The sequence below is a fragment of the Gossypium raimondii genome, chromosome 1 (genome assembly GCF_025698545.1).
Source record: "Gossypium raimondii isolate GPD5lz chromosome 1, ASM2569854v1, whole genome shotgun sequence".
NCBI classification, from domain to species: domain Eukaryota; kingdom Viridiplantae; phylum Streptophyta; class Magnoliopsida; order Malvales; family Malvaceae; genus Gossypium; species Gossypium raimondii.
Genome location: NC_068565.1, coordinates 43,460,537 through 43,478,081, shown reverse-complemented (window position 1 = coordinate 43,478,081; position 17,545 = coordinate 43,460,537). Strand labels below are relative to the sequence as shown.

At 32.5% G+C, this 17,545-nt stretch overlaps 1 protein-coding gene across 1 annotated transcript; it reads right to left on the bottom strand.

The window, feature by feature from the left end:
* Nucleotides 1–13,678: 13,678 nt before the first annotated feature.
* Nucleotides 13,679–16,720, bottom strand: LOC105785924 (glycerate dehydrogenase). The gene is made up of 13 exons (XM_012612128.2): nucleotides 16,519–16,720; nucleotides 16,328–16,411; nucleotides 16,077–16,217; nucleotides 15,680–15,801; nucleotides 15,491–15,572; nucleotides 15,124–15,196; nucleotides 14,953–15,044; nucleotides 14,779–14,853; nucleotides 14,587–14,694; nucleotides 14,419–14,496; nucleotides 14,296–14,340; nucleotides 14,040–14,154; nucleotides 13,679–13,932 (listed from the first exon to the last, which is right to left on the bottom strand). Exons 1-13 carry the CDS (start codon nucleotides 16,639–16,641, stop codon nucleotides 13,910–13,912), a joined length of 1,161 nt encoding a protein of 386 aa, XP_012467582.1. The 5' UTR covers nucleotides 16,642–16,720; the 3' UTR covers nucleotides 13,679–13,909.
* Between the last annotated feature and the right edge of the window lie 825 nt (nucleotides 16,721–17,545).

The window sequence follows — 17,545 nt, the reverse complement described above, 5'->3', positions numbered from 1 at the left end:
CATCACAAGGAATTCATAATGTCTGTACCTGGTTCTGAATGTTGTTTTTGGCATATCCGAGTCTTTCACTCATAATTGATAATAACCAAAACGGAGATCAATCTTCGAGAACACTATGGCACCTTTCAACTGATCAAACAAATCATCAATACGAGGTAATGGATACTTATTATTGATTGTGACTTTGTTGAGCTAACGGTAGTCGATGCATAATCTCAACGATCCATTCTTTTTCTTAACAAATAGAACCGGTGCACTCCAAGGTGAGAAACTAGGTCAAGCAAAACCCTATCAGGTAGTTCTTGCAACTGTGTTTTTAACTCTTTTAACTTCGTAGGAGCTATTTTGTACGGTGCTATCGATATCGGTGTTGTTCCCTGTACAAGGTCTATAACAAATTTGACCCCTCTAACCGGCGGTAATCCAAGTAACTCCTTGGGAAACACATCAGGATATTCACAAACCACTAGCACTGATTTAATCTTCGACTTAGATACTTTAGTGTCCAACACATAAGCAAGATAAATATCATAAAGTTTTCTCACATATTTCTGTGTTGACATGACTGATATTACATTAGACAACCCATCCATTTTATCTGATTCAATACAAATCATTTCACCATTCTGAAATTTCAATCCAATATGCTTTTGTTTACAATTTACCATGGTATCATGCTGAGTTAACCAATCGATACCCAGAATCACATCAAATTCATCAAACGGTAATAGGATCAAATCAGCAGGGAAACAGTAACCCCGTACCATTAACAGACAATTTTTATAAATTTTATCCACCATCACATACTAGCCTAGGGGGTTTGATACTTTAACCAAGAATTCAGTGGACTCGATAGGTAAATTTTTACTAGTTACCAAATTCGTGCAAATATATGAATGAGTTGAACCGAGATCAATCAAAGCAGTTATTTCAGTATCAAGAAAAGAGAAAGTACTAGTAATAACATTTTGTGCAGAGGCATCTTCACGTGCACGAATAGCATAAGTTCCAACCGGTGCTCCTGCTTTAGATCAGACAGTTGAATCTTTTGTCGTACCCCGACTACCACTTACATTACCGAGATTACGAGGTGGTCTACCTCTTGTAGCAGGGTTGCTCGGCCTTTATGTAACACCCCAAACCCGGTCTAAACGTTATGACCGAATCTGGCGATGTCACATTGTAACACCCCTTACCCGTATTCGACGCCGGAATAGGGTACGAGGCATTACTAGAAGACATACATTTGCATACATATTAAACCGAGTTACAAAATTTCATCCAAATTAAAACTTTTAAATTATTAACGTTCTTTTATAATTCTTTACAACATATCCTCGAAATATTATATTCATAACAAATAGGGCCTACGAGACCCGATATTTACACATGTAATTCAAAGCTTCATTTCCATTTCATTCAATTCACAATTTCTCATGTTCACAATTCAAATCAATCTCTCAATCCAATATATATATTTCAATCATCTAAGAATATAATTCAAGTTACACGAACTTACCAGGCTAAATTACAGAAATACCAAAATTCAGGGACATTTTGATAATTTTCTATTTTCCTCGAATTTCCACTCAATCTTGATATAAATTAATATTTCATTCAATTTATTAATTTAAATAATAAAACAATTCATTTCATGCAATTTGGTCACTTTTTGACATTTTTACAAATTTACCCTTAAAATATTACTTTTATTGAATTTAGTCACCGAACCTAAACCATGCAAATTACCCATTTTTAACAAAAACTCATGCTAGTTGAATAATCATATATTTTCCTCCTTCTCCTCTCCATTCCACATCCTTAATGTATATAACATGCTTATATGTAACATTATCTATAATTTCACTATTTATTTATTTGTTCATTCAAAGTTGTCCGCTTGAGTTATTGTCACAAAATTATTTATATATTGAGCTACATAACTCCGAATTAAGATCCAAAAATTTTCTCTGAAACTAGACTCACATATCTTCTTACCATAAAATTTTCAGAATTTTTGGTTTAGCCAATAAGTACAGTTTATTCTTTAAATTCATCCATATTCTGCTATCTGACAGTTTTGACCCTTCTTCACTAAAAATTAATTATCTCATCGTACAAGATTCGGATAATGTTCCCATCTATTTATATTGAAAATGGACTCATTCAATATTTTAAACATATAAATTTAAGCCCCTAATCATTTTTCTCCAATTTTTATGATTTTTCAAAGTCAGAACAAAGGAACCCGAAATCATTCTGACCTTATCTCACAAAATTTATTATAACTCATGATCTGAAATTCCATTTCTTACACGTTTCTTCTATGAAAAACTAGACTCAATAAGATTTAATTCCATATTTTTTTCATCCTCTAATTCAATTTTCACGATTTATGGTGATTTTTCAAATTTAGACTACTGCTGCTGTCCAAAACTATTTTAGTGCAAAATGTTGATTACTAGGTGTATAACTCCATTATTCCCTTTCTCTATAATATTTCCCATCACTTTCACTTATTTTTCTTCACTAATATATCAAGAACATAAGACCTTATATAAGAAAACTCTACTATAACATTATTTCCATTCTTTTTCAATAATATCAAACTTAAAAATATATTGAAATCTTGATGTTCTTACCTTGTGCTATTGATTTCAATCTTTAACTTGATTTTCTCTCTCCTCCAGCTTCTATTTCTTGAATCTAACTTGATATTTTAGCTCCCCATTGTCTCCTTGTTATTTTTCTCTCTTGGAAGCTATGAAAATTCTTTTGATTTCTAAGTGAAAATGGTAAATTTTTTATGGAAGGACCAAATTGTAAAGAAAACAAAACTTTCTTTCTTTTCCTCTCTTCTAACGTTGGTTGCATGGAAGAAGATGAAAATTCTTCATCTTTCCTTCCATATATATACTAAATAGAATAATAATAAAATAATAAATATCATTTAAAAATCAAATTAAATTATTAATAAACTAATATTTATTTAATTAATTAATCTAAAATATCACCAACATCATCATTGCCTTCTAGATTTCTCTCTCTTCTAATTGACCATTTTGCCCTTTATAATCTTTAAAAATTCCATCCTTAAATCACTTAATTTGGTAAAATTGTGATTTAGTCTCTCAAAATTCTTCACCTTTTCAATTTGGTCCTAATTCATCCATTTTCTTTAGTTTCTAAATTATTCCACCCCTAAAATATTTACACTATTGGTCCTTCAAAATTTTCGTATTTACACTTTAACCCCTTAAATTTTGAGTATTTACTCTTGGGCAACAAAACTTTTCTCACTTTTGCGATTTAATCCTTTCTTGAATTAATATGTCATAATATAATTCCCAATGTTGCCATAACTCAAAATTTCCCTTTTTGTCACTTTATTTCCTTGTTTTACTATTAAGGATACCTACTTTCTTATTGTAGTAATTTTCGAGGTATTACAGTAGTAATTTTCGGGATATTACACTTTAAGTCTGAACTGCATCTTTTTCAAGTTTCTCTGGGCAGTCTCTAAGATAGTGATCAAAGGAACTACATCTAAAACAAGCTCTGCTTTTCATGCGACACTCACCAAAATGTAACTTATTACAATGCTTGCACCTAAGTTTAGTGTTTCTAACACTTCCCACACTAGCTATAGATGTAGCCTAGGATCTTGGACTAGAGTCTCGAGTGCTTTTATCTCTCCCAGAGTACCCCGCAGAGGTAGTAGAAAGATCATGACATCTTTTTAATTTCTTTGAGGCCGTTTGGTGTGACTTCCCCGTAAATCTTTTACTTGAAGTTCGGGCTTCAATCTCAACTTGTCTTTTCTCTTTACTATGCTCTTTAGCTTTATAGACTCGATCAACCAGTACAACAAATTCTTTCAACTCAAGGATCCCAACCAATTATTTTATGTCTTCATTTAAACCCTCTTCAAACCGCTTACACATTCAGATTCCAGTCGGGATACATTCTCTGGCATTTTTACTTAGACAAATTCTCGTTCATATTCAGACACTGTCATATGCCTCTGTTTAAGCTCCAAGAATTCTTAACGTTTCTAATTAAGAAATATTTGACTGATGTATTTATTTCGAAATTCAGTTTGAAAAAAATTCCCAAGTGACCTTTTCCTTCGATACAACTAAAATTAGTGCACCATTGGTAAGCTGAATCTTTTAACAAAGATACTGCACATTTTAGACATTCAGCCGGTGTACAGGATAGTTCGTCAATGACCCTGATAGTGTTTTCTAACCAAAATTCAGCTCCCTTGGGATCATCTTCGGCGGTAGCTCTGAATTCTTCTGCTCCATATTTACGAATTTTATCAACAGGAGACTTACCAGTCATAATAAGTTCTGTACCTTGAGGCATATCGAGAATCGATTGAGAAACAGGAGGCGGTGGAGGTTGTCGTACAACTGGATTTGTTCTCACATATTCAGTAAACCATTCATTCATCATTTGGAAGAAGTATTCTTTAGCCTCTCCTCCTCGGCCTACAAACACGAGCCTTTTACTACTCGAGGCTACTCTTTGTACAGAAGCATGAACATTACTCTCAGCTTCTTTGGAATCAGCTTGGTTGGATGACATTGCTATATGAAAAACATGTTTTAAAATGATCATGAGATATCACACTATCACAGGTTATATAATGACATGTATAGCTAAACTCGTATACGTTACGTTAGTCCAAAAATAGACTAAACGTGGCTCTGATACCAATAAATGTAACACCCCTAACCTGAATTCATTGTCAAAATAGGGTTACGAAGCATTATCGAAATTTATAGAATAAATAACAAACATTTTATATCATTTAACATTCATATCATAAATCAATCAAAATCAATCATATTGTCCCTTATATGATCCCTCAAGGCCTAAAATATGCATTAAAAACAAGTCGAGACTAAATCGGGTACTCAGAGAATTTTTCGTAAAATATCAAAATTTTTTTAATGTGCAGGGGACACACGTTCGTGTGTCTCACATGGTCAAGAGACACGTCCGTGTCTCAAGCTATGTGGGTATTCAAAATAGATACACACCGTCGTGTCCCAGCCCGTGTCCAAAATTAGTAGCTCACTGACTTGGATCACACAGCCAAGCCATACGCCCGTGTGAACATACTGACTTGCATAATTAAGGTGTAGAGGTCACACGACTTATCCACACGCCCGTGTGCTAGGCCGTGTGAACAATTTTGAGTATTCTATTTTAAAATTTTAAAGATGCAGGGGACACACGACCAAACCACAAGCCCATGTGCTAGGCTGTGTGCCACACACGGCTGAGACACACGCCTATGTCTCTGCTTGTGTGGACGAAAATAGGCATTTTTCAAGCCACATTTCTCACCAAATTTGTCTTCCACCTACATTAACATTTTAACACATTTACAAACCAATACAAGGTATTTAAATCAAGCTAAAACCAAGTCTTAAACATGTCATATACCACATATATTTTAGCATTCAAATTTATCGTATTAATCAAAACACCTATTTGCTTACTTATACCAAATATACTATCTCAACTCATACATCAATATGCCTATAAACTATCTATCATTTAACCACACCATACACAAAAAACATGATGAAACCACACATATATATACATTTCAAAATATGTCCAACTCAAGCCATTCCAATGGCTATTTACAACCAAATACTTTTAAGCCAATATTAGCCAAATTTCTCTATACATGCCATTATAACCAAAATTAGTTTTCTATATGTACCGAAATAGGCCGATGGATAGTGTGAGATATCTCCGCCAAGCTTCCAACCCAACGAGCTTCTGAATTACTATAAAACAGAGTAAACATTTAATGCTTAGTAAGCTCGTATAACATGAAATTTAACTTACCATTATTTCACATATAAGGTAAGCATACAAAACATATTCCAAACAACTTGACCAAAAGCCTAAACACATATCCTCAACAATCATGTTAGTCATGTATTTCATATAAATATTAATAAACATGTATGAGCTTATAAATAATCAAATTTCCATATTCATACAGTTTCCTCATCATGTGTCATTGTAACAAGTACAATTATATCAATGTATTTTAAGTATATTTCCATAATAATTTGCCTTGAACTCAGATTGACACATATCAGAACTTTGCCCGTTGAATCATTTAAAATATCGATGGATACACGAGTAGTACACACTAAGTGTACAAAATTGTAATCCGTCAATTCATATTCAGGAATGCTCATGTGAGCATATAAATGGGTAGCTCTTTTGAGCCATATAACGGGAAGCTCATGTGAGCCATGTAATGAGAAACTTATCCGAGCTGTTTAGCGGGAAACTCATAAGAGCCATAATCAGGAAGTTCAAGCGAGCCAATATCAAAAAGCTCCAGAGAGCCATTAATCAGGAAGCTCATAAGAGCCACAAACGGGAACCTCAAGAGAGTCATTAATCGGGAAGGTCACAAGAACCATATAATGGGAAGCTCGTTAGAGCTAGATATTAGGACACTTGTAAGAGCTGTGGTGTGTCCGCAACACATGCAGGACCACAACCAATCGGGAACGCTTAATGACAATGCCATTTGTATCCATCGCATTTCTTTGGTTCAACGGGACTTATACTGGTTTGATATATTCGGATATGTGATTAATAAATACACATGACAATTTATACGAATTTCATACAAAAATATTCAATCTAAAACACATGAATATATAGTTTAATTACACGAACTTACCTCAACAATGTCCGTATACACAAAAGCTACTAATCTGATACTTTTTTTTCCTCGATCTAACTCTGTATTGTGTCTATTTGGATCTATATTAATGAATTTAAAATCAATTTATATTCAATTCAATCCAATACACATCTTTGGAAAAATTATTATTTTTCCCATATACTTTTGATTAATTATGATTTTGTCCTAGGTTCAAAAATAAAATTCATGCAATTTAATCCCTATTTCAAGCCTAGCCGATTTTTACATATAACATTTGTAGCCCATGTATTTCATAAAATTTAGAATTTTTCCATGAATTTTACATCTTTTCAATTTAGTTCCTAAATCATAATTTCATCAAAATTCTCTTTACAAAAGTTGTTTATCTATCAACAACATTTCATTTTCTACCATAAAACTTCATAATTCATACATACTCATCCATGAAAAAACCGTAACACTTTGATAACTTTACAAATTAATCCCCGAGATAGCTAGATTAAGTTACTACGATCTTGGAAACATAAAAACCATTAAAAACGAGACAAAGATACTTACCCAATTAGGCCAAATAAGCTTGCTTGAACTTAGGCTTTCATGGCTAGGGTTTCCATCTTTTTAATTTTGAAAAGATGATGAAAATGATGACATTTTCTTATTTAATTAATTTATCATCTTTTATTATTTCATCTTTCCAATTTAGTCCTTTTCTTTATTTAATTTTCCAATGATGACTAATCATACTTATCTACTAACTCCTCTAAATAGTCTATTTTCCATAAAAGGACCTCCAATTTTTAATTCCATAGCTATTTGATCCCTTTAGCTACTAGAATTCAACTTTTGCAATTTATACAATTTGGTCCGTTTATCATATTAGACATGAAATCAGTAAAATTTATTTACGAAATTTTCATATGACATTTCTATCATAATGCAGACCATAAAATAATATTAAAATAATTTTTCTTCTAGACTCAGAGTTGTGGTCCTGAAACCACTATTCTGATTTCACTAAAAACGAGCTATTACAACTCAGATATACGTAAGTATTTACCATACGTGTATGTGTTTGCCTTTGAATAATGATATTGAACAACTGTTTTAAGTTAAGAGCAAGTATTAGAAAATGGGTTGTATTAGTTGGATTTTGAAGGTATGTTCTGTTCAGAAGTGCATATGTGAACGAGAGAATTAAGAAACGCCTGAAAAAAATCTTCAGTTAATTAAAATAGAAAGAATGTGTAATTGAAGAAGATATAATTGACATATATATATGTATTACAACTATAGTGGTATCTGCCAAATATAAGTAGTTTAGAAAGATGGTTGATGCAAAGACGTTCTTTCAAGAATATAAAGTATCTGTCAAGACATTTTAGTAATAAAGTTCATTAAGTACTCTTGTATTTATTTTTGTTGTATATATGTTTCATGTTTCAATGTTAATAGACTGTGCTTGGAGGGACAAAGCCAAGACTACGCCAAAGAAGAGGCGTATCGAGTTATTACGCATACAGAGTTGACGGGGCGGTGATCTGCCACAAATCAATATGGCAAATTAGGCTTTTCGAATGCACTTAAGGAGCTTTTTCTCGAGAAAAATAGCGTTTTAGCATAGTTTTTCGTTATTTTCCTATTTTTGGTTAATAAGTGAAAATGTCTCATTTTTGTCTATTTTGTGACCCAAATTGGCTGATAATGCTATTGGGAGGCCTAACTTGTGTTTGAATGATGTAAGGATGTGTTGGAGGTCGCAAACGAGTGAGAACGATACCAAGACAAAGGGTATCGTGATATCCACACCTTGGAATCGTGATACCTCCAATAGTATAGGAGAGTGAAGACTCCTTTCAGTGGTATCGCGATATCCACCTTCGTCAGGGGGACAAATTTAGACAAAAAGGGCAGTTTTTGTCTACCCAGTTCACCAATCACACAAGGCCCGTGTAGGGGCATTTTTGGCAACGAAAATTTATTAGAATACACTTTAAAATAGCTAAAAATTGTTGAGGAGGAGAGACACACACATTAGTTTAATTTTAGGTTTAGTTTTCTTTAGGTTTTCTTTAGTTTTTCTCTGCACTTTTCTAGGGTTTTTATTTTTCTCTTCTTCTACCTTAGATTAAAGTTTATTTTTTTGCATTTACTTCTTGTTATTGTTATTCTTAGTGTTAGTTAAGTTAGTTAGTATCGTAGCTAAGGTTTATTTTCATTTATAGTCCCTGTACCTTAATTTCAAGACCTTTTAAGCTTTACTTTAATGTATTTTAGTTTATTTTACTTTCAATTTCTTAAAGCTTGTTCATTTTATGTTTCTTGCTTTAGATTTTCCTGTTAAATGCTTTTGGTTACATGCTAATTAAGTTTTCTTGCACAAAAATCTCAACTTTTACATTTTTCTTAAGTTTTACTTTCATGGCTACCTTTTTTTTACATTTTCATGTTTATTTCTTTTACCTTGAGCGTGTGTAACTAAACCTTTAAGGAGGTTGGTTGATGGAGATGTGGGTAAACTAAAACTTTTGGACAAAAGACTAAATCGTAATAAATTAGACTAAATCAAATAGAACTAAGAACTTAGATAGTGACACCCCTAAGGGAAATATCAAGATAAAGTGAGACCTGAAGGTAATCTTGTCGCACACCTGTTCATTAGTCTCGGATTAACCGATGAGATCGAAAGATAAATCAGATCTAATTTGTCTAAGTCAATGAAATTGAGATCGAAAGATAAAATAGAGCTACTTGGTAATTTATGCGATTTATGTCCATTGTCCGAGGTTCGATGAACCACATTGAATCCAACCAACCCCCATTAGTTATTTGCAGGATAGCCCTTTAGTTTTACTCTTTTTTGGAATTTAGCCCCTAGAATAGAATATTTAATTTCTTGCAAACTTATCTTGTTATGAATTGTCGTACTATAAAATCGTATTAGTAGCCGCTTAGACTCTATTGTGTATGTTAGTTATTGCTTAATCGCCTTTTATTTTGGGTTCAACCTCTTGGAATACTTCGTGTTCCGTCGGAACTATAAATATTACAACTGACACTGTACGCTTGCAGTAAAACTGGACTTTCAAAATTGTTATATAATTCATTGTTTTAACATGCACGCATGCAGCCGGTCAGGTGACGTATTGTAGAATTCTATTTTAATGAATTTGTAACTATCATATGGTTGTTTTAAGAAAGATTTATTGTACTTTGTAATATTTTATGATTAAGTACCATATTTGTATATTGAGTTGTAGTCTTAAAATGTAATTACAAATAATATGTTTTAAATAAAAGGTTATCTGATGCAATTTGGTGAATTTGACTAAGTGTTCTGTGTGATAACACCCATGATCCAGATCCGGTGAACTGGGTTGAGTTTAGGATGTTACAATAAATTAACGAATATACTACACTTATGACACTAAGTCTTAACATACTTGACTATTTTAAAGTTTCTTATTTGGTCACTCGATTTTCAAAAGTTATAAAATGGAAGTTGACTTATCATTTTTGTTTTTTAGTCTCTTTCTATTAAATGACTGATGCCCTATTGATGTGGTCGTTAACTTAATGAAATGAATTTTAGAATTTTTTTGCCACATAATTTGTCATGTAATTTATTTGATAAAAAAAATAAAATAAAAACCAATTGCATCTTTAATAATCCTCTCAATCACCTTCGTTGGAATAACTTTCTTTATTGTTGGACTCGTTAGTGGCCTTGCCGAATTCTTCTTCTTCCTCATAATCCTTGCTTCTTTCTGGGTAGATAGTTTATTCGGTTCCTTCCTTTACTGTGTAGTCCATTGCAACCATGGACGAAGAAGCTAAGGTGGAAAACAACAGTGCGGTGGTGGGAGCGGAACTGTTGCAGAAATGGAGCTAGAAGTAGAGAGTATTGGCTTTTGCAAACAAAGTTTTCAGACAACCACTAGTGGTGTCCATAGTTCGGTTAAAACCGAATTAATTGACCTAATCGATCTAATTCGGTTAATCAATCGATGGCCAAATTTAGTTCGGTTGGAGGTCGGTTAATGAATTTTTGGAATTTTAGTTATTGGTTAATTCGGTTCGAAACCGGGTAATTAACCGTATTAACCAATTAACTGAAATATTTGCTGTTTTCAAGACTTATATAGTGTTTCTAATGTCTTATTTGTTGTTTTCACCTCCATTTAAAGTTTTTTGAACTATTAAATAAAAGAAAATAAACATTAGCAATGTATTTTTTTTATTATGTTTTATACTTATTTTAGCCAAAAGACAAAAACATATAAATTTCGGTTAATTCAGTTAACTGATCGAATTAACTGAAATATTTTGATTCGGTTAATGTATTTGAAAAAAAACTTCAATTCAATTAACGGTTAAAGATTTTTACATTTTGGGTAATTTGGTTAATAGTAATTCGATTCGAGTATTAACCGAACTGACTGTTTGAACACCCCTAGCAGCCACTAGGTTGGACTTGCACATTTCCCCCTTTCTTTTTGCTTTTTAAAGTCTTTGGATTTTTTTTTTAATTTTCAAAATAAAAGGGATTTTATTTCTTTGACTTTTTCGTGTATGAATTGATGATGACAAATTGAGAAAGAGTGTATGAATTAGGCTCCTACGAATTGAAATGTGAAGTATTTTGCAACAGTTCCATCCATGGTCGCACAATTCTGCCCTTTATTTCTAGCTCCATTTCTGCAATAGTTTTTTTCCATCGTCGCACTGTCGTTTTCCTCCTTAGCTTCTCCATCCATGGCCGAAATGGACTACACCAGAGAGGAAGGTGACGAGTGAGCAACCACACAAAAAGAAGTGAGAATTGTTAAGAGGAAAAAGAATCGACGAGGCCACCGATGAGTCTGACGGTAAAAAAAATTGTTTCAATGAACGTGATTGAGAGGATTATTAGAGATGGAATTGTTTATTATTATTATTATTATTATTATTATTTATTTTTGTTTAGTTTTTATCAAATAAATGACATGGAAAATTATGTGGAAAAAATTCTAAAATCTTTTTCATTAAGTTAACAACTAAATTAGTGGTACGTCGGTCAAAATGGACAAAGAAAAACAAAAATATAAGTCAAGTGACCATTTTGTAACTTTCTAAAATCGAGTGACCTAACAAGAAAGTTCATAATAGTCGTTTGAACATTTATGTAATTTACCCTATTATTTACTATCATAAAGGTTAACCCAAATTAAACGTGATCGGGTTTGATTAAGGTTTACTGGGCTTAAATTATCAAATAAAATCGGGTCTAATGGGTTGAATAGAAATTTAAGTTAATGTGTAAAAATGTATATAGTAGGGTTATGATCCTCAAATTACATATACGTAATTTTTCTAAGACTTATATATATAAAAAGAGAGAACCCATATTAATTTAAAATATCAAAATCAAAAGACTTAAATATTTCAAAATATCAATAAATTTAAGTATGTTTGTGTATTTTTATTTTTGATAATCTAAATTAGGTATTAATTTATTAAGTTTTATATGAAAGATATTCGTTTTACTGTTCTAACCGTTGTTACTTTAGTTCATGACAAACATGTTGGCTTCCATTTGGATGAGGTCAAATGAAAGGGAATGGTCAATGAGGCAGTAGAGCAAATTGCTTATGCTGATTCCATAATTGTAGACAAGATAGTTATGAATGTTTTATTTTTATTTTTAACTTTGACTCAAATATAATTTACTTGACTTTGATTTGAAAAAATTTAAATCTGATTTAGTAATTATTAAGTTAAGTTCGAATTCAAGCAATTTGAGTTATTGATTGAGTCGAATTCAATCTTAATAATACTCAACTCGAATGACTCGTGAGCCTTATCGAATTTTTTTTATATTTTTATATTATTAAATTATGTTATTACCTTTAATATATGTTATTCACCCTAAGCTTAATTATCGAGCCAAACTCGAGCTTGAGTACAAAACTGGTAGACGAGTTTAATCGAGCTCGAACTTGAAAATAGATTTTCGATTGAGTTCAAGTCGAGTCTTGAGTTTCAAATTTTGAGTTGTGCTCAAACTTAACAGTAATTGGACTCGATTACACCCTTACTCAAACCACAGCCTGATATTATAGTTGCACCCAACCACTGTATGGGTGAAATTCAAAATCATATAACAAATATATTTATAAAAAAAATATTGATTCAAGTATTAAGTTTCGAAACATTAAAAGCTTGGGTTTAGATATTATTATATTAATATTTTTATTTTAATATAAAATATATAAAATGATAAAAGTACTCTAAAATAATATGATTTATTTTATAAAGAGTATTTTAATCATTACTCAATTCAATTAGTGCTTCGTTGATTCATGATACCAACTTATTTAATATATAGTATAGATAAATTGATTTGAAACGAAAATAATCATAAAATTGTCAATAATTTTCTCTAATCCATGAAATCAAGTACTGAGAGTTACACTTTTAATCTAGAATTTCTACAATAATTTGAATTAAATTCAATAATTGATAATTTTTTTAATAATTTAATTAAGATTTAATTTGATAAATAATCAACTTAATTTGATATGATTGAGGTAAAATTTTAATTTCAATCATATAATTTATTATATAATTAATTGTTAACAAAACATTTTACTATAACAACTTTTATCAAATTACAATTTAAGGAAACATCACGTGTTTGGGTGTACGGTGTACTGATAAGACATTGTACTCTTAAGAGGTTTGGATCTTGGAGACAACATTATTAAGAGGGACAATTATGAACCTTGGATATAAACAGTAAAACGAACATACAAAGTGCTAAAAAAAATTTACAATTTAAGGAGGTTTGGAAAAAAATAATATAGCAAAATTATTTCAATAGAAGTAAAAGGTCAACTATTTCACCGGTCTATAGAAATAACTGTTGGATGGTCAATGCAACTGCTGATTTATGTATACAAATTTAAATAGTATGATGAACAGTGATCGATGAATCCATGAGTGCAACTTCATTTGTTTGATGAAATTATAGAGCTGTTCTCTATTACATACAAGACAGCAAAATGTAAGTATATAAAAGGAGTACTTTCCCCATGCAACATATACATGGTAATTGCCATTGTCAGTCTAGCATAAACTAAACTCAGTACAACCCCAAACTTCACATTCATAGGAGAAACTACTCGGACTGCAACCCGGACCGACCGTTGGTGCTTATAGCTTTGAAACAGGTAAACCTGAGGCAGAAAAGATGATTGATTGATGAATGTGAAGTTATAGACACATACATCATGGCTCCTGCAATTTTGAGAAAGTGAATAATGTTTCGATACATGAATATTACCTAATGCTTTCGCATTAACGATGCTTGGACATGCAGCAGGAGGTGGAACACTCTCATTCAAGAATGGTTCGACGCGATTTGAATCACCCCAAATTGGATATCCTTTGATCTTGCCCTGTAATGCGGATTGAGAATGTGTAGCAATGCTTAGAACAGTGACTATCACAGACGAAAAACAACATATATTTTCGATCCTTTTCCCGAATTAATGCCAAACATATCTGAACTTAAAGAAAGCGAGAAGCAAAACTATTACCAAGACGTTTAGAGCAGCTAACGTTGCCATTCCCTCACGAGTCCACTGCATAAGCACGAGGAAAAAAAAATTACAATCCGGTAAGTCACTCCAACGTGATATGTGAATCCTAGTAAACATTACCTTGGAAGCAGAAGCAATGTGTGGTACGATGACAGCATTCTTCATCTCAGCAAGCCCAGGTTTCATGAAAGGTTCATCCTAAAGCAACACCATTAATCAACAATTATGTACTAAATTGAGGATGGTTTTCATGTGGTTGACTCGAGATTTGAAAGTTCGTAAAGTCACCTCAAAGACATCAAGACCAACTCGGAACATAGGATTTTGCTTCAGATGCTCAACAAGAGCTACTTCATCAATCACCGGGCCCCTGCTACAGTTTACAAGTATTGCTTCCTGCAAAAATAAAATCCACTTCATATTTCCTTGAGCAAGACATAAATTTCCAAATGTTAAGGACAAAGAGAAGTTCTCAATCACCTTCTTCATTGTTGCAAGGCTTTCTTTGTTGATCAGATGATAGGTGGTTTTATCCAAGACCGGGTGAAGACTTATCTACAAAAAGAACAGGTAGCAATCCCTCTCAATCGGCCTTATAATTCAAAACTTGGATCTAGAAATTACACTAAAAGTTCTGAGCAAAGAAAATCCTACCACATCTGCCTCCCGAAGCACCTCATCCATACTTGATGCTCTTTTCCAGTAAACGGGTTGCTCTCCATTGCTTTTCAAGAACTCACCATAAGCTGGGATGAGGAAACATAAAAGCATCATAAAATAAGAATTGACAACTCGGTAACTTGCGGAAAATGTCTCAAGACATACCTGTGACAAACTTCTCTAGCCGTGTTGATTGGTAAAGATCATAGTAAATTAAGTTCATTTTGAATCCTTCAACCTGTTATAAGATAGGAAAACGAAATGACTCCCATTAATGCAGCAAAGTAGGACCAAAAGTAGAATAAGCCTTGGAAAATATGCACTTTGCAGCAATATTATATGGTATGTTTCATATCTCAGGAGCCAGGATTTTGCACAACTTTAAAATCTACTTCAAAAACCTCACCAACCCAGACAATAATTTCTATTTATATTCAAGGTTACTATGATCAAGTGTCCTCAAACAATGTCGAATAAATTATCTAACCTATGCATAGAGATCTGGTGTGTAATTTAGCTAGTAAGAGATTACCATCATTCTGGCGTATGCAGATCCAATACGACCAGCTCCAATTACACCAACTGTTTGTCCTTTAAGCAAGTTTCCCACAAACCTGTAAGAGAAACAAGTGGAATTGTACAAGCATGATGTAAGTGAGTTTTGGAGTTTATCATCGACATAAACAAAAAATGAAATATAAGTAATATTTCGTGGACATACAGATGAGGGAGCCATCCATCATATAAGCCAGCCCTCATGAACTCATCTGCTTCAACAATTCTTCTAGCAGCTGCCAAAGAAAGAGAAGCCGCTAGCTCTGCCGTTGTTTCTGTGAGTACACCCTACACCAAATTATCACCAACATTAGCTCAATTGCTTCTACCCCAAAATTACTGAACCAACATCGTAAGCATTTTATCACTACTCAAATCTTTGCAAGTTTATTTATTGTTTTATCATTACAATGCATTGTAGAAGACATATAATCGAACACATGGAGCTTGGCACTTATCCATGTTATGGAAACATACCCAAATATGATTAAACTATCCTATTAAAAAGCTTCAAAGGTGAAAGGGTAAAACTATTTGCAACTAAGTGGGAAAGTGAAACTTACAGGAGTGTTACCAACAGCAACACCATACTTGTTGGCAGCATTAACATCAACATTGTTGTAACCAACAGCCATGTTACTAAATGCTTTGCCTCCTGCTCTGCTTAAAGCTGCAAATAAAGTCTCCCCCCAGTCTTCAGTCAACTGTAACACAAATTCATAACATAAAAAACTCACCAAAAAAAAATGGAAACAAAAAAGAACTCATATTTTTATTTTCTAACTGAAACAAATAATCCCAAGAAGAAAATCACCTGTCCAATCACCCCATCGCACTTATTGCCAATCAAAGAAATGATATCCTCAACGGACAAAATCGTTTTCTTCTCAGTACATATCTGAACAGGATGATGAAAAAAAAACTTCTTTAAAAACTGGGATTTAACAGAAGAAGAGGAGAACGAAAACAGAGGATTTAGAGAAGTGAAAAAAACATATAATTTACTTCGACACGGCAATCTTGCTCGATTAAGAGGTTGATCCATCGAGTTCCAGGCATAGGTTTGGTGCTAATAACTCTGTATTTCCCATTTGGGTTCCACACTTCAATGGAAACTGGTTTTGCCATTGAAACTTGTCACTGAAAAACAGAGCAGAAAACTGAGCTTTTTAAATTTCAGTTACTCTGTTTCTTGCTTTTTATAGCAATGCTTTGGTGTGGTAAAGAACACTGCTTTACAGTGGCCTGTAATATCGCTACCAAAGACTCGAGTTGTAAGCAGTTCGATGTGCTTTTTAGTAAAGTTTTGACCTTATGATTATCGAATATTAAAATTGAAAATTTTGATAAAATCATTGTATATGGTTGATGTTGGTTGAGAAAGATGAGGAACAGGATAGCAGTGTCTGTTCCGTAGAACATGTGATTTTGACCCATTTGGATAGAGGGATGGAGAGGGTTGAGGGCTGTGGTGAGTTTGGGATGATGCTTGGGTTTTGTGGTATAAGTTAACTGATGACATGTCTTTTGTTCATAGATGACACGTAAGAGAAGCCTTTATCCTTTTTCTCAAATTACGGAAATATCCTTTAATTTAGTGGACAAAATTTGAGATGACAAAAGATACTAGAATGAAAGTAAGAAACTTGATTGGATTTCAATATATTTTGGTGTTATTTTTATTAATTTTAGATTTTCTTTTCTGGAAATTTGATATAAAAATTTATTTTTATTTTGGTTGAAATAAATGTTCATTTATACATTTAAATTTTACTCAATTTAATACTTTTATCTCTTAAACTAATTTTATCTCTTTAAAATTTTCTTAATGATTACAATTGTTAAAAGAATCTTCTATATTTTTCTCTAAAATTAAAGCTGAAACATTAACAAAATTTGGCTATGATCAAGATTTTCAAAACCGGATTGATGATTAAATCGGTTAGATCATCAATTCTCGAGTCGAACGGTTCATACAATTTAATTAAATAAATTATTTTTAAAACTAAAAATAGAGAAAAAACTATTTGAC